The 27,500-nt window shown below is 39.5% G+C and overlaps 1 protein-coding gene across 3 annotated transcripts in view; it reads right to left on the bottom strand.

Annotated features, from left to right (window-relative positions):
• Positions 1-27,500, bottom strand: part of MEIS2 (Meis homeobox 2) — a 173,217-nt gene that overhangs the window by 5,573 nt on the left and 140,144 nt on the right. For all 3 annotated transcript variants that reach the window (XM_050897161.1, XM_050897162.1, XM_050897163.1), the window contains exon 10: positions 975-1,033. In XM_050897161.1, coding sequence (XP_050753118.1) covers positions 975-1,033 — 59 coding nt within the window. The remainder of the gene's footprint in view (positions 1-974; positions 1,034-27,500) is intronic.

Raw genomic sequence — 27,500 nt, 5'->3', positions numbered from 1 at the left:
CGCACCTACTCTAGAACAAGTAGGGAAATTCTGGACATGGCTTTTCCTATTAACATATATACTTTGTATTTGGCTTAATGGTTTGCATGGTTAGTTGAGTTAGTGTTTTCCCCCTTTTTCACCTGTTAATGAAAAAGAAATTTAATGCTACATGGGAAGAGTTTCCCAAAGGATTAATAACCTTTTCAAAAACCTTTAAAGTGAAGCAGCAGGCGAAATCACCATCAAGTTAAAGCCCTTGTTAGTGACAACAGTCATCACCACATGGAGAACAGTTTTATCCCATAACCTCATGGCAGGAAACCACAACTCCCTAGTATGCCGAGGAAATGCATATTACAAAGTGGAATGATTAACACGGCACCAGTTGTTGTGTAAAGAGTTACGTATTCCGAGTACTTTAATAGAAACGTAGAAAAGGTATTGTTACAAAAATCATATGTTTTACTGGGAACATATCTGGTGCATTCTTAAACAAAAGTAATAATCTTTTAATATTTTCTGGCAGTATGGTACCAGGTCGCATTAGTAGCATATTGTGAATAGTCAAAGCAAATGAATGGATACAATGAGTTTCACAGCTCGCCTTCCAGAAGTGAAAGCAATGCATACACCAAGGAGTTGTGGGTAGCAAGAAAATGAGATTGTCCTGCTGATTGGATGCAGACAAGCAATGAGTAATTCAAGAGCTCACAGTCAAACAAACTGCTTGTGGCACTACTACTTGTACCCAATTACCAATTCAGAGAGAAAATAAAAAGCAGTTTCAGTAGAGTCAGGGTGGGAAATCTCCAATTAGCACCAATTAGCGACGTTGCTTCCTACAGCGGAATTCTGGGGACATAAGAAAAAAAAATAATCTCCCAGAATGCCTGGTTGGAGCATTTATTTACCAGGTGATGGGACTCCTGAAGAATAACTTGATGAGGATTTGCGCCTGTGGGACTTGAATACAGATACTACTTGGAACTTGCCTGCTCGATTTGACTGGTCAATCATAGGCTGTACTATTCTTCTTCTGGCATTAATAAACCTGCAACAGAATACAAAGAATAGAAGTCCTTTCATCAGCTTGCTTCTGTGTTTTGAGAACACCTCTGTTTTAAAACTGACAGGATTTTAACGTGGTGCGGCAACGTGTTTTGCTTCGCGTTGCTTTTTTAACAGAGTATAATTTCACTTTAAAGGATTTTCCTCTAAGTGCTCAGAAATTGTAACTGGTAACGCGCTTATCTTACTAGCCAGCTTAAAGCTGGATTTGCCAGAAGGCTTTGAACAAGTAAATGCGACCAAAAACTTGTGTTAAAAGACAATTGTTTCTTTAACTTCTTCGAGTGGCTCGGAACCTGCAAAGTTCACAGGCCGGGAGACTTTTTTTTTTTCCCTTTCCATCCTAGGGATCCAGCTACCCTTGCAGCTGGCCATAAATGAGGACCAGGCTTTGCCACTCCGTGCTTTCACAAGGTATCGTTAGGTCAGCAAAGCCATCAATTAGGCTGTCTGAAGTTTTATCACCAGCGCAGCAGCAATAAGTGCCGGCCCAGAAAGACTTCTGCTCTTCTGCAACTCCTGCAGCCGGCGCCTGTAAAGGCGGGGGTCGTTTGGAGGTCAGTGCCAGCTGGGGGCGACCTCTGCGGCCGAGCGGGGACACCCCGCGCAAGGCCACCGCCCGCCCTAGACTCAGGCACCTTTCAACTCGTTAGAAACCCCCAGTCCCAGGTACATGTGGTTAATATTAGGCCCAAAATAACCTTTTTTTTTTTTTTTTTTTTTTTTTGTAAAATCTCAAACCGGGGCGGTTGCCGAGGCTTTTGAGTGCCGGTAAAGGCAGTTAGTTGGCTGCGGAGCCTGGATTTAATTTTGCTGGTAATCCAAAAATAAGTGCTTGCGTATTTCTTATTAGCTTAATGCGCAGCGATCCACATCGGCACAAGCTAAGCCAAATTAATTTCCCTAAAATAATTTTAAAACTTGCCTATTCACAGAATTTCTTTCAAAACAGGGCAATTTTCTATCACTCAGGAGCCACGCTTGTTTTTGTCCCCCCTCTTTGTGTTTGAGAACACTTTGGAGCCTTCGCGCAGGTTTTGTGTGCTATTTCACAGCTCAGGCTTTCGGCTGGTGACCCTTAAGGAGTGCTAATGAAGTCGAATACTAGTGTTTAATCCTCTTCAGGAATACTAACATGCCCATCATCCAAAACAGCCTCCAATAATTGCCATTGGGCCCGATCCAACGCCTAGCGAAGTCTTTCAGTCAGTTAACTGAGAACTAAGTTCATCTGCTCATTTAGTAAATTGCTAGCCTTTATATAGCATCAGCTCCGCAAGGCCTTTTGTCACGCTTCCCTCCCTCCCTCCCACCCCCCAGTTAAATTCCTCCGCAGATAATAAAAGACGGTGGCACACCTTCGATCGCATCTTCCGTAATCACAGTCGTGGAAATTTCATTAGACAGATGCATAAATGCTGCAAGTAACACTAAAGGGCTCTTTTGCATCTCTCTGTTTACATCCAAAAGACATTCTTTATTCTTTAGGAAAAGTGTAATTCAGTTGTCAGAAATGTCATCCTGCCTCAGAATTAGTCATGACTTCAGGTATTAAAATAAAAACTCAGACACAGTCGATGTACTTGTTTATTCCCTCCTGACTGCGGCACAGCGAAGGCATCTCCTACCCCAGCGCTGTGATTTCGAGGCGTGTTTCCATCCTCAAAGACAAAGGTCCTCGATAGGACTTAATTTGCTGAGCTACTTTCCAGTAACGTTACCATGCTGACCAAATGGAGCCTGACCTGAACCTCCTCCATCCAGCGTGCCTTTTATCAGCTAAAGTTAAGGCCAATAGAGATTAACAGGAAAGCCTGATAAGACTGTTTTCTCTTCTCCTATGAGCTTCTAATGGTGTATACAGATGGCAAGGTTTTAAAGAATGGAATGAACGCTTATTTAGGCCTGTAAAAAATCACAGACAACAGAACCCCCCCACACATGCACACACTTTCCGTCTTACTAACCCCTTTTCTTCAATCAGGCCACTCTTCAGGGAAACCAAATTGCTTTTTCGTTTTTTATTTAAACCCCAACCACTTTTATTATTTACATCTGGTGGTCCCCTTATTTATGTCCCTCTCCACTTCCCTGCACACACACCCCAGCTCACAGGGCTGCGAAGCATTATGGGCCTTGGCTCTCAGCGGGAGAACTCGACACTGTCTTCAAACAAATAATTAAGGGGAAGGTTAAAGGTTCACCCAGAGGTCATATCTTTGGATACTCCTCAGAAAGTTTACATTAGTAAGAAATGGGTGCCCTCTGAAGTGTTCTTTCAATGGGCTCGCACAACAAGGCAGAGCATTAAGAAAATTCTAAGTCCTGAAGGGTTTCAGGTGACAACTGCTTTACCCCCGTGAGCACGCAGATTGGGATACTCCACTCCAGCCTTGCCTTACCTATTCGACAGCCACCACGGAGTAAGCCTTTTGGGACGGTTTGTTGAAAACCCAATCTTGCCCAGCCATTCACTCCCAAAAGATCTTGGCCTTATTTTATTCCGCTGATGTGAATAAAGCCAGCCTTTCACTGTGAACTCTAGATAGAGGCAATTCACTAGCTGTTTTGGAAATGGGAGTTAAAGCCCTACTAGTGAGTCCCCCAATCTTTGTTTCCCTACAGAAAAAAAGAGCCATAAAAGCAATCGCATTTGTCCAGCAAAACTTGCAAAAAATAGCGCTTGGGTTTGATTTCTGATTTCGTTATTTCTCCATTTTTCTTTCCATGCACATGTGCATAACTACAGGTGCAAATGCTGTCCTCTAGACCAGCAGCGCTTTGTCTGAAGAGAAGATACACTGTCACAGACTTAGAAAGATACAGGAGCACAGAGGCTTTAGGCATCCAGATCATTTTGAAATTCCATTTCTACGGCTCCTCTGAAAAATCCTGTCCATAAACAGCATCAGTTATACCCACCAATGGGTATGTCTGAAAAATTACATATGAAATTATTTATATTTGCAAAATTGCAGCTGCAAAACAGACATACATTTCAGGTGAAGCTAAAAATCAGATCCTAGTTTCATTAGCAGTAGCTACATCACGTAATGCATCAGCACAATTGGTAGACAAGGGCACAGAATGCAGTGTTTGTGGATTATTATTTATTCTTTATGCTGCCCCATAAATATGCACAGTACATAATAGAGACATAGAAACCATAGTCCCTGCCCTAGCCTTTACATTTTTTGAGGGCTTTTTTTGAATCCCTCGGGGAGCCATCTCCGGGGCCAAAGTAGAGCAAAATACAGCCTTTTGCACAGCACTTCAGTTTGTGCGTTGCAGAAACACTGTGATGTTATTTTGGCACAAATGTCTTCAAAAGCCATTAAGAGACAGGTGAAAAAAGAGAACACCAATGCCACTATTTCCAGCATTATTTGGAACCCTATAAAAGAAGAATTCACAGCTCTGCTCCTGAAACTAATTGCTTGCCTTGCTCATATCCTTCACCCAGAGGCCAAAGATTGAATGGCCTGAAAAGATGAGTAAAATCTATCAACAAGACATGGATTTCTTTGTTACTCTTCCGTTAATAGTAATTCCTATTATTTGGATGATAGCAGCAGTTAGAGGACCCAATGAAGCTCAGTCTTACTCCACCCCATGCTGCACAAGCACACCGTCCAAGAGAACTCAGGGTCTGAACAGATTTCCAGCAAAGCCTGGGGGAGAGGAAAGACGCCTTCTCCCTGTTTGCAAAGGGGAACAGAGACAGAAGGAGATTAAGTGACAAGGCCAAAGTCATACAAGAGATCTTTGGCAGAGCCACACACCCAACATAGATTTCCTCAGTCCTCTTTCAGCGCTCCTACAATCTGCTATCCATATGCTATCTTTCCTTTGTTCCCCAGCTTAGCAGCCAGGCACACTGGCAGGGGACTGCAAAGAGAGCTCACATTGCCACTGTTTGTGCCTTACCTGCTGTGTAGATAAAGAGGGGTCATCAGCCTCCAGGGCTGTGAGGCGATACCTTCACAAACTCTACATTCATATGGTGCTTGGTCCTCATTCCAGAATGATAAATGAGGTGTGTAATGTTGAGAAATATATGTCATTGACATAGTACGTTTAATGAAAATCTCACTTTCAGCATTTTGCAAATGACAGATTACCGACCTCACTTATTCAAACAATAGCCATTTGAATCGAAAGAAGGCTTTTTGCATCTTGTATTTTTCTTTAATTGCTGCCTAAAGCAGCCACATATATTCTCTATAGCCAGAGTCTGTCTTTCTCACACAAGTAGTTCTGGTAACTTTTGTGGGACAATTTATGAAAGCACAATGAACAAGATTTGGCTCAAAATGCGCAACAACATGGACTTTTAAAAGAAGTAATTTCATTTTTATCTGCTTCCAGCAAAAACCAGTAAAGCAGTAAAGGTATACTAGTGAATATGCAGTGTAGTCTGGTGATTTGGTAGCCCTAGTCCTAATTGGTTCCTACCATTGCTGATTAGCATGACAATATAATCTAAATATATGCATTTAATTGCATCTCTTCCAATAGAGCCTTGGTTTTCTTTGACCAAAATAAACATGTATTCTGTATTTTATAGGAAGTCCTGTAATTAATCTTCTTTATATATGTATTATATTTTGTCTCAAGTCATATCAAATGACGTTAAACTCACATTTACAAAATACATTTTATTTTTATAATAAATAATGTTCAGATAAAATCACAGAGATGTATTTCTGCAAAGTGCAAAAGAATAAATAGCGAATAGAGATCTCTTAGTCTGCTTGTTCAAATCTGGCACATTCAAAAATAATTTTGTTGTTGTTTCCACTGTCTTTTTTATACGTACGGTACATGTATTTCAAAACACTGTGACCACTCCATAACTGAATCTGAGTAAGATTAGTTCTTGAAATGAACTGTTAGTGGCTGTACTGATTGGTAATCAGAATTAGAAACATCTCCAGCTCTACTCTATGGCTATCATGGAAAATTCACCTTAAGTACGTAGGGTCACAACCGGTCTTGTTGCAGGAGGATGAAGTGCATGAAAGCTTAGGAAACTACAATTCATCCCAACTTGGGGTCTAATCTGAACTCAAGCAGAGAGTGGTATTTAACTCCAGTCACTTGTCTATATGTCTAATATCTTCTGTGAGATGAACTGGTGCAAAACTGAACCAGTCCCCTGCAGCAGAGTAGATTGCTCCTTCTGGGAAACTGAGGAACAACATGGAGCCACCATGTACAACTCAAAACTTTTCAGTATCAGTCTTCAATCTGGATTTCCACTTAAAACATCCATCCCAGAAAATGAGGTGTTAAAATATTGCATTTGTTTAACAAACCAGCCACTGCATAAATGGATTCTCAATTCTTTATGTGAAAAACAGAGAAATAAACAAATTTGTGAGATGAATTCACAATGAGTTCTCTAAAAGGATTAATGACAAGGAAAGTTTTGCCTCAATTTAGATTTTAGCCCAAGAAGACACTTCTGCTCTTTCGCTTGAAAAGAACAGAGATACTGAATGAACATAGTCACAGGCTTAGTCATAGAAATAATAAAAATAAAAGTAATAACAACAATAATGTAGGGTTAATATTGTTTATGTTTTGTCATCTGAATATAAAGCCTAATTTTCAAACTTTTTAGGTACCCAGAGGAACAGTCTAGCAAGATTTTTCAAAAACCTGCCAAATCTAGATGAGAAGCTCGGCTCTTATTAAACCTAGGTAAATGGGAGCTGAGCCTGATGAATAAATCGGGTTTAAGCACCTGCTTCAATGTCTTGCTGAGTAAGAGCCTAAGAATGCATTCTAAAAAATAATCCAAATGTTTTCACCTTGCACGGGAAAATAAATCTTTGCCTAAATGATACTTCAGTATTTGGACTATGAACATGTCAGTGTTTAGCTCAAGAGTATATACTACACTGATCCCTTGTTGCCCAAGAATGCCCTAATTTGGAAGGGAAAATAACCAATGAAATATTACATCTAAGTCACAAAAAATGTTTTCATAAGTAACCTAGAAAATGACTTCTTTCCCAGGCTGAAAGAATCATTTCAGAAGTCTTGAGCAGATCAGAGCAGTCTGAAAGACTGCATTAGAAAAGACTAATTTGCAGAAACACTTTTATCAATATACCCCCCCGCCTTTACAGCAGTCTTTGTCTATCACCCAAACTTTTATCTGAGCAAGTAAAATCTACTTATCTTAGTTTATTTAACTTCTCCCTCCAATATGTATTCTAAACTGACAGAATTAGGTTTAGGCGTCCTGTACATGTGTGTACAAAAATAGTTGAAAAAGCCCTTGTTTATGCTTCACTGAATCTATGCCGCACCTGGTTACCAACTCTTATTTGCAGCATTCCTTATAGGCAATTAAAAAAGCTGAGTTAGTCACCTGGAAATGAGCCATCTAAATAAGGCTTCCCTAAGTCATGAATATTGAGAAATGGAGTCACTTACACGATTGGTTTTGAGAGGAAGAGGGAGGGACAGGCAGGTTTATTCCCTGACAAAACTTCACATAGTTTTGGACAGCCTTGTTAGAGAAGGGGAGTTACGGGCTGTTTAAACTGACTTTCTTAAGCTAATTTAGACATCTCACATCTGTCGAAGGTGTGATTCAGAGGACCTAAGTCAGCATCCACGTTCGGTGGAGAGAAGGCTCCAGAAGATGACAGAGAGCAACTAACTTGGGTGCCTGAGGCAGCCTGAGGCAGGTGCTAACCGTCCCGAAGACCTCTGCCGCATCTTGTATGTTTATGTTGGAGCTCCTAAAAATACGTTATGCCACTCGGAGCTGCCAATTGTTGGAAATCATGAATTTGCCCGTCCCATAACTGTGAGACTGTCCTAAAACATCAGAAATTTAAACAGCGCTCTTCTCGGTGTTTACTTTGCGAGTTTTTCAGTCATTGCGCCACATTTTTAAACCGCTCTTCTCAGCCCAAAATCTAGAAACTTACTTGAAAAGATCTCACATAACCATTGTCTGCTGGAGCTGGGACCTCGACTTAACATGAAATAACTTGAGCCTTGTGATAAAATCATGAGAATTGGCAAGACGGGCATCTATTCACCTCAGAGAAAATCCGTCTTGTTAAACATGTAACTCGGTTACCAGGTTACCTCTTGGGAGCGCGGGGAAATGATTTGGCTCCGCCAAGGAAGGACCTGGTGCCTTTCACGGGGAGAAATGATTTGGCTCCGCCAAGGAAGGACCTGGTGCCTTTCACGGGGAGCACCTGCACTGCAGCACAAACCCCAGGGAGCCACCCTGCCTTCGCTCCTGGGGCAGGGGCTTGTGCACAGGACCCTTTCCCTACAACGAAGGCAGACATCCAGGAGGCCCCAGTCGCAGTCGGGGCTCCCCGGTGCTCTCCACGAACCTGGAGGCCCCATGGCCTGCTGGCCGGCTCCCCGCTGCTTCCATTGGCCTCGCCACGGGCCCAGGGCCATGAGGGCCCGGCGCCAAGGCCGCAGCCAGCCTGCGCTTGCGATCGGTACCCAGTAATGCTGGCAGCAGAAGAGCTGCCATTCCCTGCTGCAACACTGGGCTCGCCCCGAGTTTCATCCTCCGGTGGCCCCGGGTGAGGCCTCCCGCTGTGCAGCAGGGCGCCATGAGGTGGGGCCAGAGCACCGCTGGCGGGCCCGGGCCGGGGGGTGCCGCTGCCCCCGGGGCACGGCTGCCGCCTCTGCGCCCAGAGAGCCAGGTAGCGCTATGGCCGTGCTCTGGGTTGACTTGGTGCAACCGTGGGGATTGCGCTGTCCTGGGCAGCAAGCACGCCGTGAAACCCCGCTGTGGAGGAGAGCGGGCGGGAGGTACGTATGCCTGTTAGCGCGAAGGCGGTGAGGAGTTCCCGCTCCACACCTGCGCGTGCCGCGGGGTGGGCACAGGTTTCCTCACAAGCTCTCAGGAAACCTCAGCTTAAGTGGGAAGGTATCACCCCGTATTTCCCCTGGGTTTCTGGCGGGTAACGAGCGCCTTTCGGCGCATGCAATCGCACCTGAAGCCGCGTAACACACACCGGCGATGGCTGTTACTCTTTCACGAGTGCCATCAGATTATTCATATACAGTTATTTATCATGGGCCGTAAAAATGATCTTTTAAAGATACTTGAAAGGAAGGGAGGAGACAAACAGACATACTTCCTTAGCTATTCATATCTTACAGATAAAATGCAAAGTCAATAGACATAAGCTGTAGTATATAACCTCATCCTGTACTTGATTTATTGCAGATGGGAATCAACTAGAAACTGAATCACTTTGAAATTTTTACTACTGACATTAAAATTCCGGGTTTGTATACATACGTCTTGTGGAGCTGCTAAATACAATTTTAGCTAATTTGGCATGCGCTTTGATTTGCTAGCACTTAGACATCCATGTTAAAGGTAGATAACAGATCTCGTATAAAATCTTAAGTAACTCATGCATTTAAAGATGTGTTACTTTATCACCTTAAACTCATAGGAAAAGATTTTCAAAACTCATGAGGGTCCAGCGGTCTTGAAAACACAATCAGCCTATCTAGCTTCTTACATAGGAGTGGAGGGGCCTCATTTTAGGTAACCTTTTTTTTTTTTCAAAGTGTCTTTTTCAAATAATATCACATTGAAGTATTTTACACATCTTTTTAACTGTTTCATATTAAATTTTTTAGCCAATTCTAAATTGACCTGAAAAGGAGAGTTGTCAACAAATTTAACATCTGTTCAACTTCCCTGATCAAATTAGATTAAAGCACCAATTCTCCTTCTTACTTTTCAGTGGAAACTACCTAAGTAGCAACTTGCCAAAAATGCATAAAGGTGTTTAGCAATTATGTACTGGGTATGTTTGAAGAGATCAAGGTGCACTCACATGTCCTGTGCTACGGATATCTCTGATTAGCTTGTCATCTACTCTGAAGAAGATGTAGCCCAACTCTCCTATACTATGTAACAGGCCAGCTGTTAGCTGTCTGTCAAGCACCTAAAGTGGACAAGTAGTCCAGGAGCAAAAATGTCACTCCTTTGATCTGGCAAGGAGCAGCTGCTGATTTATAGAGCAGGACTTTGTTCTTCCGTTCTATTTTACTTTCTTTCCTAAGGCAGAACCACAAAATCCAGCAGAAAAAAATAAAGTGCCGTTCTCTGCAACATCAACAAGCTCTGACAACTGCAACAGGGTTTTTCTTGGCCCTAACAAAGCTCTCAGGCATCTCCTTTGACGCTCACCTTTTTTTTTTCCTTCTTCTTTTTGCAATGCGGTAGTTATTGTTTAATTCAGCTTCTGTAAATGGAATGGACTGTGGCCAGCAAGCCTGGGGCATAAACACACCTGTATGAAAGAAGCCTTATTGTAGCAACCATCTACAACCAACCTGCACATGCACTACCAGTTCGTGAGTTCAGAAGGAATGTTCCATTTTCCCTGACAGTAAATTTTGCCTTAAGATAACATTTTTTTGTACCCACTGTCCTGTCTTGACCATGAAGCTTGTACACTTTTTCATTGTTATTAAAATCTGAAGGAAAAAAATATGTATTTTTCTACCTGTCAACCAGCGGACCTCAGGAAATTGGATCCGAAGAGCCCACTTTAAAAAAAACACAGCCAAAATATATTTATAGAAACACACTGCTGAAAGTTTGAGAATTACTGATCCTAAAGATGCCTGTTCTGTTTCAGAGACAGCGATGCAGTCACAGCCACCTCCAGCTTATGCTGTTACAGATTCTCCTCAACAAAAGCATTTTGCAAAACAAGTACTTAGTAAGAAATAGCATTTGATGCAACTAACCAGACTGCGGCACTGCCAGCCCAGAGTCAATGCTCCATTCAGTTCCTTAGACTCAGAAGGTGCTGAGCAGATTCTGTGAGGTGATCAGTCACTACATGGGCTGTTAAACTCCTGCCTCACCCATTGGAATAGCAAGGGAATTTTCTTTTATTTCCTTTCTGATCTGTTTTCAAGTTTATTAGCTAAAAACCCAAATCTACAGGCCCCAAGAAAAGGCTGCAGTATAACACTGCTGAGCGGGAGAGGAGTGTCTTGTGTGTTTACGGATGGGGAAGGGAACACAGCAAGCTGTGTATTTGACCCTGGTATGTGTCTACACACATGCTGTATTCACACTTCTTTATACTGTAACTTTAAAAACAGACAAAAAGGATTACAGAAACAAAGATGGGAAGAGGTAAGGGTGGTGGGGGCGACATCATGACTACAAGATCTTTTGCATATATGTTAGCTTGTGGAAATAAATAAGAACTATTACAGCCAGGGCCCTAAGGGAGGCAGGAAAATGATGATGTACAGGATAGTATAAAATGATATATTAAAAACTGTGCTGTCAGTGGAACAATAGAATATTAAGCAAAAGTCCATAATAATTGGCAGATATTTAGCTGTAGACATCTTTCTCTGGTTGGTGGGTGCTAAAGTATACGTGAGAGGAAAGAGAACTAGTTAGGCAATTAGAAGTAATGGGCATAAATAACACACTATGTATAAATACACACCCCCCTCTCCCATGTTATAGCTCCTATCCAGATACACCTAATCACCTCTCAGTCATACCTACATGCTGGTATCCCTTGTGTTTTGCTCTTTGCACTGTCTGGTTACTGGAGATTCTGCTTATGTAAATCTTCTTTCTCTCTGTAGATGCGGAATCATATTCATTTTTTCCCTTTAATTATTCCAATAGTGGTGGCAAGACTTTATCAAACCAGAGGGTCTAATGGCTTAGTAGCTAAAGATGTGTCAATACTACAGACACCACGAGACTGCAGCCTGCCATGTTACGGAATACGTGCTCCACAGTGACTGAAGATACTAGCAGCGCAAGTGTGGGACAGCTATATCATTTAAGTGTGCTAAAATGAAGAGCTAATTATGTAGATCTTCCCAGTGTCATACTGGTGAAGCTTTTACTCTGTCTCATCCTATTTTGTGTTCTCTGTATCCCACAGGAATCAGGGGAATATGCTCTAAAAACATTTTTGAGAGTTTGTTAGTATACGAATGTGCTTCGTGTATCCTTGTGTCTTAGTTACTGTAAGCCAAACTGGTTTGGAATCATGGAATGGAAAAATTAAAAAACCTCTGTGGAGCTGTTTCCTCAGCCTATCATTCCATATCCCAGGCTCCAGTGCTTTCTGACCAGTGCTTCATCTCCCCCAGGGCTCAGGTCTTGCTCTCCAGCCTACCTTTGCTGGCTCACCAGAGATAATTGCAAAGTACAGCTGGCAAGTCACCGATAAAGCTTGCCGGTGCTCCGCAGGGGTCCTAGATGGCCAGATATGCAATGATTGAGGACATATATGTGAATGTTACACCATTTCTTTTCTCTCTGCTGTTTTCATTCTTCTGAATAAGCTAAGGACTGAAACCAGGAAGGTTCGCACTTTCTGAAGCGCTTGAAGGGTTGGGTTCCCCTGATTTGAGTACTCAGCTGGCTTATGGGCAGAGCAGAGAATTGGAGGAGCCTGTGTTCAAGTGCACCACGTTTCAGTTGTTGTTGGCTTCCCCAGCTAAAGAAGGGGCTATTAATGTATTTTTCTTTCTTCTGTCAAAGGACGGGTAGCTGGAGAAGTCTCTTTTAATGTAGTCACTGCCACTTAAATATCTCATGTGAAAATTAAATTATACCACAAAAAGAAACTTGAAACTGAGCACATATTTCTTCAATGAAAACTGGCCGTTCTGTAATGTGTTCCACTATCCCATATTTTGCATACAATTGAGATATCTGTTATGAAATGAAACCCAATCTATATAACCTATCTAATATTTATCTTTCTTTATGAGAGCAGTTTGGAAACTCTGTGTGTGATCTTACATAATTTTAATAACTGGTTGCTGATGGATTTCAATATTAACTCTGACTATTCTGACTGGTGGGGTGTTGAGGCTTAATTTTCAGGAGAATTTCACTAATTGTTCCTGCACTGCGTAAGGGTGAAGGCATCTAAGAATATGTGTATAAACCTGCATTTGAGCCCACAAAACTGGTAATGGCAGGGCCGCATCCAACAACGCTGATCACTTCAGCCTGGTCTAGTAAAACACTCAGATATATAAGGAAAATTTTCAAAATGACCAAGTCCTATTACCAAAATCATCATAGGCCCTGTAAAGCTAATCCTAATGTTCAGTAAAATTCTGAGTTAGAACACAATATTAGCAAAGGGATGTTGACACTAGTGCCTAAATTGTAGGTGATCTGCTCCCAAGGAAATTTCTGTCTCTGGTTAGATGTTCCAGGAATCACCAGAAGGTGGACTTAGATACCTAACTACATTTTTTTGTAAAAAAAAAAAAAAAGTACTCACTTAACACTGAAAGTGCCTGAATTCTTTAGGCATGTAGAGTTCTACTTTTTAATAGCCCATCCCATCATCATTTTTGTTGCTGTGTATATGCGTATCCTAACAGTGAGTTACTTTCTGCTGTAACCATGCTCTATCTCTGAGTTAGAGGAAGACACTTATGTCCAGTCAGGATTCCTATGGATCCTTTCAGTGAGACAGACATCTTAGGACAGGTCTGTTCTTTCTTATAACAACACAGATAAAGATCTCTCTCCTTTATAGCTGACACCATAATTGTTTGACTATTTATCTGGAAAGAAGGAGATCAAGTTTTGCCTCCCTATCCTGCTTGATTTGGAACAAAGACTTGAGCATAGGTCCATCACATCCTAAAAGAATATCTGAATCACCCAGGTATTCAGTACAGTGAACAAAGCTCTTTCAGTTCTCATTCTGAAGATGTTCCACCTGAAGTAAGTAATTATACAGTCATAATTAACCAGCACTTAACTGTCACACATCTGAAGTTGGAGCCCTAACCAAGAGGCTGTACAGTCAGGCCCTTGTTCTTATTTAATTTTGTTCTACTGACTAGTCGTTACATACACAACAGAACTAGCAGTCAGGAGAACAAGAAAGACATGATAGCGAAGAAGAGTAAAGACGGAGCATTATGTTCAATAGCCCATTGATTGGGAAACTCAACTCACTTGGAACAGTTAAGACATTGATTTAAATCAAGACCAAGAGAAGACCTGCAAACATATATCCTATTTAACAAGTGAATTTTCTAGCCAATGAGCCATGGAGCATCGCACTCCCTCTACCCCATTTGCCTCTTTTGTGTAAAGCTTGGTATGGCTGATGTATGACAAGAACTTTGGTGGGATTTGGCCCCTGGGGAGATACACTGAGGCAAGGCTGATTTTGTGTTCAAAGTTGTGTGTCATTCTGGAACACGTTACTGTCTATTTATCACCATATATGTATTTGTGTTCCTACTCCTCTGTCCTGGAGGTCCTTTCTATATAAAAAAACCATGGGCAGGGCAATATCTCACTTTTCAGTACTGCTAGGGTTACAGTTCCAAGTTTCTCAATTATATCGCATCCTAAGCAGTTTTGTGGATGCTCACCAACAGAAACCAGTATATGTGGACCAAAAGTTCTTAGGCATCTCGGGACTGGGAAGCAGCTAGGTGACTATGCTGGAAAATTCAGTGATGGCTAAAGACAAAGATTAGCTTAAACTAAAGATTACAGGGTTTGTGCTTGACACTCATATACAACTGAAATCATATACCTATCTAACAGATACATATATATTCATGAGGAAATATTTTGTGAAATAAGCTCCACAGATCTTTTATTGTGGCTTAATTGGTTTATAAGCCAATATTATAATAATACTTTCATAAGAAGTTCAAGCCAAGTTTTAGAACATCTTTAACCAACCTTTGAAAGAAACACAAAATTTAAGGTCAATAGAAACATTATGTAAAACAAAAAAAGCCTGTGAAAAGAGAAAAAAATGCCCCAAATTCACAGGCAGCATCTTCAAGCGAAGTAGTTCAGTATTGTGCTTGTGTGCATAAGAATTTAAAAATAAATTTGATAAGAAATTAAGTATAAATAGAATAAAGACAATATTTTCATTCTAATTCAGTGTCCAAACTGAAGAAAACATAGGAAGATAAATCAGTAGTTAGAAGAGGGAAAGTTATTCCTTGTTTTTCACTTTGAATTATTAAAATTATCAATGATATGTACAGTCCTAGGAACAATACACATTTTTAATTTGATAGTGAAAATCCTGTAATATTTAACTATTTTAGAAATCAAATATGCCTTTATACATGTAAACTTGCATCCATGTAAAACAGAATAATAAAAGGAATGAATGCAGACACCCATTCAGATGAACTAGTAAAGGAGAGTTAGTTTCCATTTCCTTTTCTTGATTCTTCCCCAGTTGTTATATTCAGACTTTCCAATGTGACTATATTATCATCCACAAAATTTTTAGCATCATCGTAAGCATAAAAGATATACTTTATATCTTTATAAATCACATGAGGCTTAGCAGACCCTAGTAATGCCACATCTGCTTTAATCCTAGTAAATTCTAGCCTAAGACAGCATAGCCTGTGGTGCTCACCTGAGTTCTCAGAGACATTTCAGGAAATGCATTAGCTCTGTGAGCCAGTGGAATAAATACAAACAAATATAGTGGTCAATAGCCAAAGAAAAATTTAGCACTCTAAATGGGTTTTGACAGAAGCCTAAGTTGAAAAATCCAGCTGTATTTTATATATGTCCCTTAACCACGATTCAATTCTGCTGAGATGAGTGGTCCAATTAGCTGCCTAATTTTTGATGCCTGATACATGTGTTCACAGTCAAAAAAAATCATGTATCTAGAGGACTAGTCTTTCTTTGGTCCAAGAAACTAGGGTCTACAAAACAACAAATACGAAAACATCATAATGTCAAATTCCACATCCTAATTTGAAACAAAAATCTCACAGTTCCAAGTACCTCATTGCTAGGACAAATTTGACACGAAGATGTGCAGCTAAGACGGGTGCCTACACTTCATTTTCAGGTGTACTAAATACAGGTAAAAAATTGGTAAGTGAAAATTTTTGTGGGCATGCTTTGCATCTGGACCAAAAAAAACGTTTCATCCTTCTGCCAGATTTATCCCAAGTGCTACCTAGACCATGCTCTGGTTTTCCAATATAGCACAGTTCTATAAGAACTGCTTAAGCATGCCATACAGTATTAATCTTCCTCGTGAACTCAGTCCCAAACCAGTTTCCATGGAGAGAAATTAAGAGGTATGTACAGGCAAAGGAGAAAATATATGGCTAGCCAATGATACAGAAAGGCTCTTTAGGTGGGAGCTATGGTAGAGAGGAAGGATTTTTCAACTGAGATTGCAGAATTGAGGGGAGGGCAGCATTAGACAGAGTAGAGAGGAGAATATGAAAAAAAAAGAGACATCTATGTTGAAGTAGGTTTTGACATTGTTTTAAAAAAGACAATTTTGAAATTGATCCAGAAAAGGATGGTGAAAGGCTGCTGAAGTGCCTAAAGTAGGAGGTGATTTTGATGCGTGTGTGAGAAGGAAGCATCAGCATTTGACACATTAGGGAAGGGATGAAGAACTGGGACTTAGAGTCCTGAGAGAAGGGGACTACAATAGTCAAGGTGAGAAGAGATGAAGGCAGAAGCAAAAGAGACATATTGTTGAAGTGGAAATAGGAAGAGAGGCAGACACCGGAGGTGTGAGAGAAAGAGCAACACTAGGAAATGCATGTGGATTTTGGGCCGTGGGAATAAATGTGTGAGGAGTCCTAGAGGAGTATAGAGGAGTAAGACTTGTATTTAAGAATGTCTGAGAGAGTAATGTTGCTCTGGGTTTGCTGTCAATTTTGTTCACCAGGTTATAAACCCATGTATATAAAATGATACTATCTAAAGCACGAAATTCTTTTAAACAATGCTCTGTTTATTGTAATAGTTTGTTACCCAAGCAATCTCTGCAGTAGCTGCAGCTGTGGCTTGTTCCATCTCATCAGTAATTTTAACTCTCTTATAGTCATTAGTGTGAAGCTTTTCACAGTATTTTAAAATGATAAATATACTTTCCTCCCAGTTCTTGAGTTCCATTTTGTTTGAATGGACTATGGATCCTTTAACATCTAAATAATTTGCCCTGAGAATCATCACAACATTGCTACACTTTGGAACAGAAGATGTGAATATGGTTCTGATAAAGCTCTGCAATGTTTATTTAAAAAAAAAACCCAAACGTAGCTTTGAACAGTTTATGATTATCTATAATCAGTATCTTTCTCCATAATACAGTCCAAAGATTCCAAGTCCTGAAATAGTGTGCATCTGTGCGAGAGGGTGTCCACTACATCTCATGAGTTGTTTAATCCTCACTGTTTGTTGTGTGCGGAGCACCGAATAGGCTTTTACTTATGACTGCTTTAAACAGTGCCTGCCTGCCCTATGACTTTCCAAAAGACCCCAGGATGAGGTTAGCATGATAAAGAGCTTGATTTCTCTAAGCAACAGTCATTCAGACTGACAGCACCCATTCATTTACTGGAGGCTAAACAAAAAATATAAAAAAAGGAAAAAAAGACTCAACTATTGGACTTACTGACTCCTGAAAGGGCAGCTACACTACCATTACCACCAAGTGCATTCAACCTGAGCTTGATGTTGGCCTACTTAACATTACTATTTGCTATGAAGGGTTGGCAAAGCAGTTTATAAAATGATGGGATAAAAGTAAGAGAAGCCCCATTAGAAGCTTTTTCTTTCCTTTAAACGAGTGAACAGAGTAGGACTCTTCAAGTTTCACCCACTTATTACCTTTGTGCATTTGTCTTTATTAACATCTATTAACTGATTAGATTTCCCTTAGAAGTAATTGTGCATTGTTAGATAATTGTATCGTTGTGGCTTCTTGTTGGGGAAAGATATTACATCCAAACACTTAAGATAGATAAAACCAGATGGATGTATCTGTCTGTCCATCCATCTGTCCACTCAAGAAACCTTTGGGTATTTTTGGAGAATTTAAAGCAGTGGTGCAAGTCGTAAACAAAAGGGGCATTTTTAAGAAGCAAAATACACTTAATTAAATAGACGTCAAAATTATTTCATTGTCAACATCCACAATATGCGTGATACAGTGATGTTGTGTAATCGTTCCTATGGAATGCTAGTTCTCAGAACCATAATGACTTGCTATTAGAAAAAGCAGGGACATATTAGTATCCCCACAGAGTTATCTTCTAAATTATTTATACTTGCAACACTTTTACGTAATGGCAGTTTTAAACTCAAGCAAACAAAGCAAACCACACAATAAAGAGAGGGGAAGAGAATTATACAGAAACCCTTTCTGAATGCACATAGTTAGAAAGGCGAGTCAAACAAACTAATCAGATTTTGTTTCCTACTCAAATCCTCATGAGGTTTGCAATAGACAGCATCAAAGCTTTTTGGGGTTGTGTCACCTTGATAAAGGATTGAACGGCACTGTATCTGTTTTATCTCACATCAAAAATGTAAAGGAATGCAACTTTATTTGTCTGGTGCAAGTTTGCTTATTGTCTTTGAAATTCCACAGTGGACCCTCCACAAAAAGCTTAGCTATCAGAAGGGTGCAAATAACACCAGAGCCTTGTGTTACTCTTATGTTCGTCCCCTAGGCTATGGTGCTAGGTTTGCACAGGAGTTGGGGGGGCAGCGGGGAGGATTGTTGTTTTTAAACCAACTTAGAATTGTGAATTACTGATTCTGCTTTCCACACTTGCTTTACTAATACACAGTGTAATGATTAACACTTTAGGAGTCAACACTTTTCAGAAAAATTGAGATGGGATGCCTTTTTAAAAAAAAAACCAACTTCAGCCAAACTCAAGTCTACTCAGTGCAGAGAGTATTTGGGTGAAATTGAAGAGAAAATAGCTCAGACTGAAGGCTCTAACGGTCTCCTTCTGGTCTTAAACTGTTTGCATTTATGAACATATAAAGATCATCCTGTTCACTTTCCATTAACCAATCTATGAAGTTTTGTCTTAACTATTCCAGCTGAAATCACTGTCTTATTAACTTACTGAGCAGCTAAATTTGGTTGCTTTAAAAACAAATTTCTACCCCACAAAAAGGAAGAAAAAACATATGGCATGTTTTTTTTTCCCCTGTAAAAGGAGTATGTAGCTAAATATTCTCAGCTTTTTGTCAGTCACAATACAAACAGGTTTTAAAAGTATCTGGTTATTCTGAGTGCCTCTTTTTCTGGGCATTTGGATTAAGGTACCCAAAATAAACACACAATGAAGATGGTGGCCTTCTTTTTAAGCAAAATGACCCTTACATGTACTAAAAACCATATTTGCCTTATGCTACTTCAGTTGCTCACCAGCAACCTCATTGATTACCATGGAGTTACATTAGTTTAAAAATTGGAGTAACTGAGTATTGGATCAGGTCCTATAGTCAGACATATGTTTTCCACTAGATAATGGCTACTTATATATTTATGAATTTTAAAATGCTTTTCAATTCAACTATCATTGTTACTATGTGCAGGAAGTAAAGAAGTAAATTGCAACCAAGCTTTCAGGGGTTTATTCCCTCATGAAGCACTTGTATTGCTAGTGTCAGGGGAAGGCAACTGTATAGTGCCCTCTACATAATAAATGACACTGTTGAATATTCTTAAAGTGATGTCTGTATGTGTATGGTTTTAGAGACAGAGCTATTATCTGTTGGGTTTTACGTTCCTAAATACTATGCCATCATTTCTTTAACCCAGCTTCACGGAAAGTTTCAAGGAGGTTTAAAATAATTGGTACTCAGATCTATTCTGTCCTGATCACCCATAGAAACAGTGAGTACTCACAGGGCGATAAACAGCTTTCAGGCAAATGCATAACTCCAGTGTCAATTGGAGTTATGTGCAGAGACTCAGAGCAGAAATAGTATATAGCTCTCCGTTCCTGAACATGACAGTCATAATAAACCTTAACCTCGACATTCCCTGCTTTCCTCAACCACAGCTAAAAATGCTACACACATTTATACCATCTAATGAACCAGACATTAAAAGGAAACCACAGATCTATACCAACAGATTATCAGGAAGAGAAGTGTGAAGTGAATACTTGCTCATTGTAGTACCATGGTAGTTACAAAGAGGAAAGACCTAATACATCATCATTGTCATCCTTCAGCAAGAGGAGGGGATAATCTACCAATGGAGGTCCCACCAGCTACTAAAATAACAGCTTGTAAACTGGATAGTGCAAACATACAATGCAAAATCCTAGGGGACAGAAACTCAGACTCACCGTGGTGAACCTGGAAAGAGAATGATGGATGCTTATTTTACTCTTCTTTGGTGGCAATACAAAGGAAGGACAGACTATGGATTGAAGTAGGGGTTTGGATTCTAGTGAATTGTGTCTGGTTTCTGAATCTGTCACATATTCTCTTTATTAACATGTATAAACCAATTAATTGTAGATGATGACTCTGATTATGAAAAGAAGTGAGAGGGTATAAGACTTGCTCTTTCAGAAGCAAGTAAGTAAAGAAAGAGTAGGAGTGAGTGGAGTTTAGAACTGACTCCTTTTCCACCCACACCTCCTTCAAGCCAGGGAAACAACCAGCACTGAAATGATAGCAACCTATAGCAGATAGTGGTCAGTAATGAATACATATCGCTGTAATGAGCAAGGGCAAAGTAGGAAACTCTGCTTTTGCTATGCCTTAGAGACATATTCTGTGCTATTCCTAAAGTTTTACTAATAATCAAGCCCTTAGTCTACCTGACACTCAGTTTCCTATTGGTTAATTATATTAATAATTATTTCTTCCCCATCTCACCTCTTGTTTTCCTTAGGTTGTCATGATACATTTTCTATTGTTTTTGAGACAATTTGACAATGAAGGGCACAAAAATATCTAGATACTAATATATCCATGCCTCTACACTGCACAGGATTTACCTTCCTCTGATTGAAATTCTGATGATGGCTGAGGGCCTGATTGCGCTAGCTACAATTACTAGAGTCTGATTTACAATTTGTTCTGCAACTGTTATTCACATGTAACTTTCCAGAAGTCTTTCTAAGATTATTTTTTTTATGAGGGATAATTAGGCTGATATTTAAGAATTCTAATCTCATATAAATGCTCAATCAAAACACATATTTTCCTGTGAGCTAAAAATGCCTGGATTTCAGTTTTGATTCTCAAAAGAATGTTATTGTTCCTGCAGGATGTGCAATGGAACATAAAAGAGCACTTTACCTCACCATTTGAATGGGATGAATTTTTTTCTTCTTCTCTTTTTTATTTATTTTTGAGTGTTTAATTGATTAGTGTTGTCTAGCATTTTTCTTCTTATCATCTTTATCTTCTTCTCATGTAAGCGTAGATTTACTGCTTTTGGAAAATCTACAAAAATAATGTTGTCCTCATTCTGTGCTTTTGATTTCATATATTTAATTTCTAAATAAAAAATAGATGTTTTCAATTTCAGGACCCATTCAGTTAGTGGTCTCTCTTAAGGGATTACCAAAGAGGATGCCAATTAATTCTGACTGTATGATGTGTATTCCAAGACCCATCAATTCACCTCTCACAAGCCACAAAACAAATGCTGCTAATTGACTTTTGGCAAGTACTGATATGAACTGGACTAGAACTCAGGGCTGAAATTGCACATGTTTTGGTATATGAAATACTTCCTTATCCATAACATAAACACTGTACCAAAGTGGTAGACAGACAAATTACTATGTCCTCATGACTCTCTAGGTTAATGCCTCCCTCAGAAAAGGGAGAGAAAAGAGAAGGATTTAAAAAAAATCCCAATAAAGAATCTCTTACCTTTGCCAACAGCAGGAAGAAATCCAACCCGGCAATCAGAAAGAAGAGAAAAAATCAGCCACTGAAAGTGGGAGGGCACAACATACAGATAAAGGAGGAACTTAATGTACTTCTACAGTGTGCACAGAAAAGTGGGACACCTGAAGTGCTTGGTTGTTTTTTAAATACATTTGTGGGCAAACCCACATTTTGTGTTGAGGAAGCACAACTTGAACCAGAGCACAATAAAATGTGGTATCTTCACTATCATGTTTGAATAGGAGTTGTTAGAGCCCCTGGTTTAAAAAAGAGAAGAATGTTGATGTAGAATTCAGAAACTGGCAGCAGGCAAAACAACTATTTGCTTATGATGAGGAAATACGTAAGCTTCTGTGCATTTTGGTTCACCTTAGCTCTAGTTTTAATCCAGGCCTATCTTCATGGATTTCTTTTAAATACATTTCCTATTAAGCAAATAAACTTGAAATTCTTCGTAACAAGTGGCTCATATGAAAACAGATCCCATCAGCTGTCTGATGAAGTGAACACCATGAGGGGGAATAACAAAGTCAATCCACTTTGGCTTCCAGTGAAAGAAGCGACCTGCCAGAGGCCAACAAAAGAACAAGAGGTGGAAGTGAGCTGAAGTGTCAGGATCCAGCTGTTTTCAGGGACCTAGTTCTAGGCCTATCACAGGAATAGTAAGTCTGATTTTCCCTGGTTTTGCACTATGTAAAGTCTCTCAACATCTACAAAGTTTCTCTTCATTTACTTTAGGACCAGCAAGAGTGTCATCAGACCAGTATCTCCCATAATTTTATATCATATTTTACAGGATGTAAATTGCAGGCCTAGTCATTACTGGGCCCTGGAGGAAAGCTGTAAGTCATAAACAATGCATCCATTTTCTTTTTCCTTTAAAGAAAACTATTTTATATATTTGAAGATTATAGGTAAACAAGTTGTTTAAAACAATCATTACTTCATTGCCATGCCATTTTCGTTAACCTGGAGATTCATTGCAGAAGTGAAGCATGTATGCCAGAGCACCTTCTGATTTATTTGACACTGATGCTATTTGCTTGTTTTACAGTGGATGGAGACAAGAATCTTGGTGACCTTTTCTGAGCATGCCAATGCAAGCAAAGAGTACTGTGTTTTCACTGGTACAATTCAAGTTTCAAGTTGCTTGCATCCCCTTGAATGACTGTTTCTTGGAAGTAAGTTGCTGTGCAAAGTCAGGATCAGAGTAGACTATTAGGGACCAAGCATCAGAAAATATGGGTAGAGGCATTGCTGGAGGAGAGTCTGTGGGAATAAGTATCGTTTCCATGGTGGTATACCCTGCACTACCACTGTACCGTACGTAGTTGATGTAAAGTCACCAAATACACTGGAGACAATTCACATGCCCCAAATTTACTGGAGCATACAGTCACAAAATCTGTGCCTTGAGGTCAAAATAAAATACCTATATGAGGTATGTGTTTTGTAGTAGGGCTTACAGATGTGTCTCTCTGATTTCACATGCTGGTGAAGAGTACTGAGGACTGTAACACCTCTGTGGTGTTACAGGTGTTACTGCAGGTATCTGCAAGCATCTGCTATTCTCTTCACACAAGAAGAAAGGAAGAGATGAACAGAAATTGCTCAGTCCTTCAACTTGGCAACAAGGGTCATTTCCTTCCCAGTTTTCAGGAATCTCTGCCATATCTCTATGTATCGTCCTGCAAATGCTGTTTGAGTAATTTATTGCAAGTGCTATTTGAGGACTGATTCAAAATTCAAGATTGAAGTCTGTGGAAAAACTCCAACTCACTTCAACGGGTTTTGAAACAGGAACATGGACAATCTGAAGGAGAGACTAAAGGAATGAAACCACTTTGAAAATCTGCCAGCCCCCGACCACTGCCTCACTTACATTACCTACATAGTGCCCCAATGTGACTTTCCGTGAAAGTCAGAGAATGAAGCAGCAAAGTGCATTTATGTTTAGGAGAAAAAGATTTTTTTCCTGTTTTTATGTTATTTTTATGCTTTTCCACCTAACATATTTTAATGTTATTTTTATGTACTTTTATCTTGCTTTGTAATATATTGTCATATAACACAAAAATATATTAGTATGAGATTCCAAAAAATAACTTTTGCAGTTTTTCACCAGCTTACCTTTATTACTTCAGTGTTTAATTACTTAATGTTTTAACACCTCTGTGGAAGCACACAGCTCCATCTCGGTGTTACAGTCTGGTAACTGTGCACTGTTCACATGGTGAATCCACTTGCTGATTTCACTGCTAATACTTATTGTCAGAAAGGCTGTGCAGACTGTTATAACCTTGTCAGGTGACTGAATAATTTAGGGGACAGACTTCCAAAGCTATCCATGTACCTAAAACAGACATGTGCTTTGTGGTATTTCTAAAAGCATGCGAGGGCCATTTGAAATCCACCCACTATTACATGGATGCTGTCTACAGTAAGCTTCGCATCTCAGCTGGATCTTCTAGGAGCTGCTGTATTATGACTAATAAGTCTACAAATTAGGTGTCCTGGACTAGTTCTCAGAAAAAGGAAAACCAGAAATTTCTGAGTAAAGATGTAGGAAATATTTGCAGTGAACATAATCACATAAAACTAATATAATACTGGGTTTCAGCAGAAAAAATAAACCTCAAACCAGGTTCATAGAGGGATTCTGGACTTATCTTTAATTTTGCATTACCATCATGTCATATTTCAAAATTGAAGGAAATGTTATAGCCAAACCGATGCTCAAACCACAGCACTGCTGCTGGGTTTGTCTCTGTTTTTTGGAGAGAAACAAAATTTTACATTTAAGTGGGAGTTTTGACATGTAAAAATAAACATTAAGTCGTGTGGCCGAGGAATAAAGCTCCTCCTCAGAACTGCTTTTATGCAAACACGACCCTCCAGAACCTTGATGTGCCAAAGACTGTTGAGACTTGCTCTCCCTGATTTAGCAGTTTACTTAAGCGTGTGCCTGTCTATAAGCACATGGATAACTTCATTAACATGACTGAGAGTTAGGCAGGTGCTATGACAGCCTAATGGAGTTAGGCCTCATCTGAAGAATGGGTTCTGAGAGTGTTTGTTCCTGAACAAGTCAGCCAACAGCCATCTCATTTTTTTTACTGATCAAACTATTTTGTCCTTTGTATCAGTGGCCTTTGATTAAACTTAGCAATGGGATACTCAGCAAGAGTGAAAATTTTTGGTTCTAAATAAAATTATTTTAGCTTGTTATAATTAAGGCCATAGACATTCATCATGAATTTTATAAAAAAATGTTCAGCTAATGATTCACCTCAGGAAAAACACCCAAGGCATCTGTGAGGAAGATGGCATCTACTTTTCATTCAGAAAGAGAGTAAAGTCTGAGAAATGAGGGATCAGAAATAAAGCTAAACGTACAAGAAGCAACTGAGAAAAGACCTTATCTGGAACAGAATGACTGGCTTTTTCCTGAGTTTACCCCCCAGATCTGAGTAATGAGACCTTCAAGGGATCAGCAGGACTCATCTTTCCCGCTAGAAAGCAATATTGTTCTCTTGTGTAGAAATGAACTCTGAACTACTGTGCCTTCGTTTCTCTCCTCCTTTTATAGCTCCCATTGACTAAACTACTGGGCTTTAGTAGGCACTGAAAAGTTAAAGTTGGAAGAAAGAAAGACATAATGGAAAACATAACTGGACAGACCTCACCACATTCAAGACCTTCACAAAAGAGTACAGTGTTAAGGAAGTTCCACATGGTTGTAAAGTTAATAGAAATATCCTGATTTCTTTTTGAATATATAAACCAGAAATATTCTCAATGTCTTCCAAAGCACTTACGGGCTGGCTTACAGGACACTGTGCCCATCAACATCAAATATATACATTTTTGAAATGTAGTGTTGCTTTTAAAATGTTTTTTTTCTCCATGTAAAATGGCATATTCTTCCTATATTCTGGCATATTCTAGACTATAATTTTCTTGATTCTTCATAAATGCCCTTCTATGATGATCCAAATTTTTTATCTCCTTCTGCTTCCATTGGTAGTTTTTAAGATGAAACACAGAATTTTCTTTTGTCTGCCATCTTTAAATTAACCCATACTCAGCAGAAGGTTAACATCATTCTCTTATGATTTTATTTGTTTTAAGTGGATAAGAGTAAAAGCACATAAAAATACAATCTAAATCTTTGAATTTCTCCCAGTGCTCAGTTTCACCTGGAAATCGCTCTTTTATCATTGATAACATCGAACTAATGAGCTCCCCATTCCAATTTTATCCTCCAAATAACAAAAAAGGAAGACAGTTGAGTTTTCAGAGAGCGGTAGAAAGGTCTATCATTCTGGATTATTCACTTTTATATACTAGTCACTAGACATGACTGCCTCTTTGAAAATTCTGACTCGGGAAGATTTTTGCCAAGCCAGCATTCTTGATTCTTCAGTGACCCACATCTTGGATATATAAACCACTTAATACAAAGGGAGTACAAAATACTCTTGGTATACTCCTTGTTTATAGATTTTGTGGGCTTTTGTATGCATTGAGTAGGGAGATGATCACACAAGCTGCAGAACATTCACAAATCAGCTTTATTCACATCTTTCTGAGCAGAAAGATTTTACCAGAGCATGTGCCCTTTAGGGATCTTATGTTCTTCAAGCACTTCTATTCTTCCTCTTCACTTATTTTTGGTGCTAAGTGGTAGGAAAAGCTAATTCTGCCTTTACTTTTCCATTGGGCCAGATTTTCACTTGACATAAATCACTTTTTGGTTTAGTGATGCTGATTACTATTTTGATGTTAATTTTTGCTATTTGGTTACATGTCTCAGTGTCCTGGAAAGCACCTATCATAGCACGACACTCCCAGGGTACCTCAGTCTGAGCACCTGAGTGGCAGTAAGGAGTTGGGGCTACAAAGAAGGCTGTTTTGGTGCACTTGTTGCCAAACAGAAAGGGGACAACTTCTTAAGGATATATTGACATTGTGTTCCCCACACCCCATCCCAGACAAAACTATCAGCTAACTAACAGTTTAGGAAACCAAGTTAACAGATATCCTTATTATACGACATTTCTCCAACCAGCAACACACCTTGAATTCATGCAGTCCAGTGTGAGCAGGTTTTGAAACTTTTGAAAGTTCATATGCTGCAGTAGGCTTGAACTTCATTTCAGAGAAGAAGTGAAAGTGTGTTTGCCACCTTACTGTGAACTCTCCAGGGAAATAATGTTCAGTGTAATAAGCATAAGCATTGCTACCTCACAGCACCTTATGGTAAGACCAGTAGCAACGAGCAGCTAAAAATCTTTAAATTGTGCAGATTGACTTACTTTGCTGTGTTTATGCCAGGGATTAATTTGGCCAGTAAGTTTGGATTGTATCTGGATTTTAAAAATTCAGTAGATTTATGTTGTTTTGGAGCTGGGGCCTTAGGTTTGGGCTGACCTTTCCTATTCTGGCTCAGAAATGTAAGTAACTGAAGCAATTAATGCTATAACTAGTATTGTAACAGCCACAAGAGTCTGGTAAAAGTATGGTATTTTCACACCAATTTTCAAATCATCTGACTTTCCCTACAGTTTACAAAATTACAGTTGCCCTGACTTCTTCTAAAATATAAGCAGGGTTAATGGGTATTTTTTTTGTTTGTTTTTACCAATCTGATAGATCTTTTTGAAAAGAAAAGCCTAAGTGGTACATAGAATTACAGTTCTTAAATAACATATAA

The sequence above is a fragment of the Gymnogyps californianus genome, chromosome 5 (assembly GCF_018139145.2).
Source record: "Gymnogyps californianus isolate 813 chromosome 5, ASM1813914v2, whole genome shotgun sequence".
NCBI classification, from domain to species: Eukaryota; Metazoa; Chordata; class Aves; order Accipitriformes; family Cathartidae; genus Gymnogyps; species Gymnogyps californianus.
Note: the sequence above shows the minus strand (reverse complement) of the source record. Positions and strands in the feature narration are given on the sequence as shown.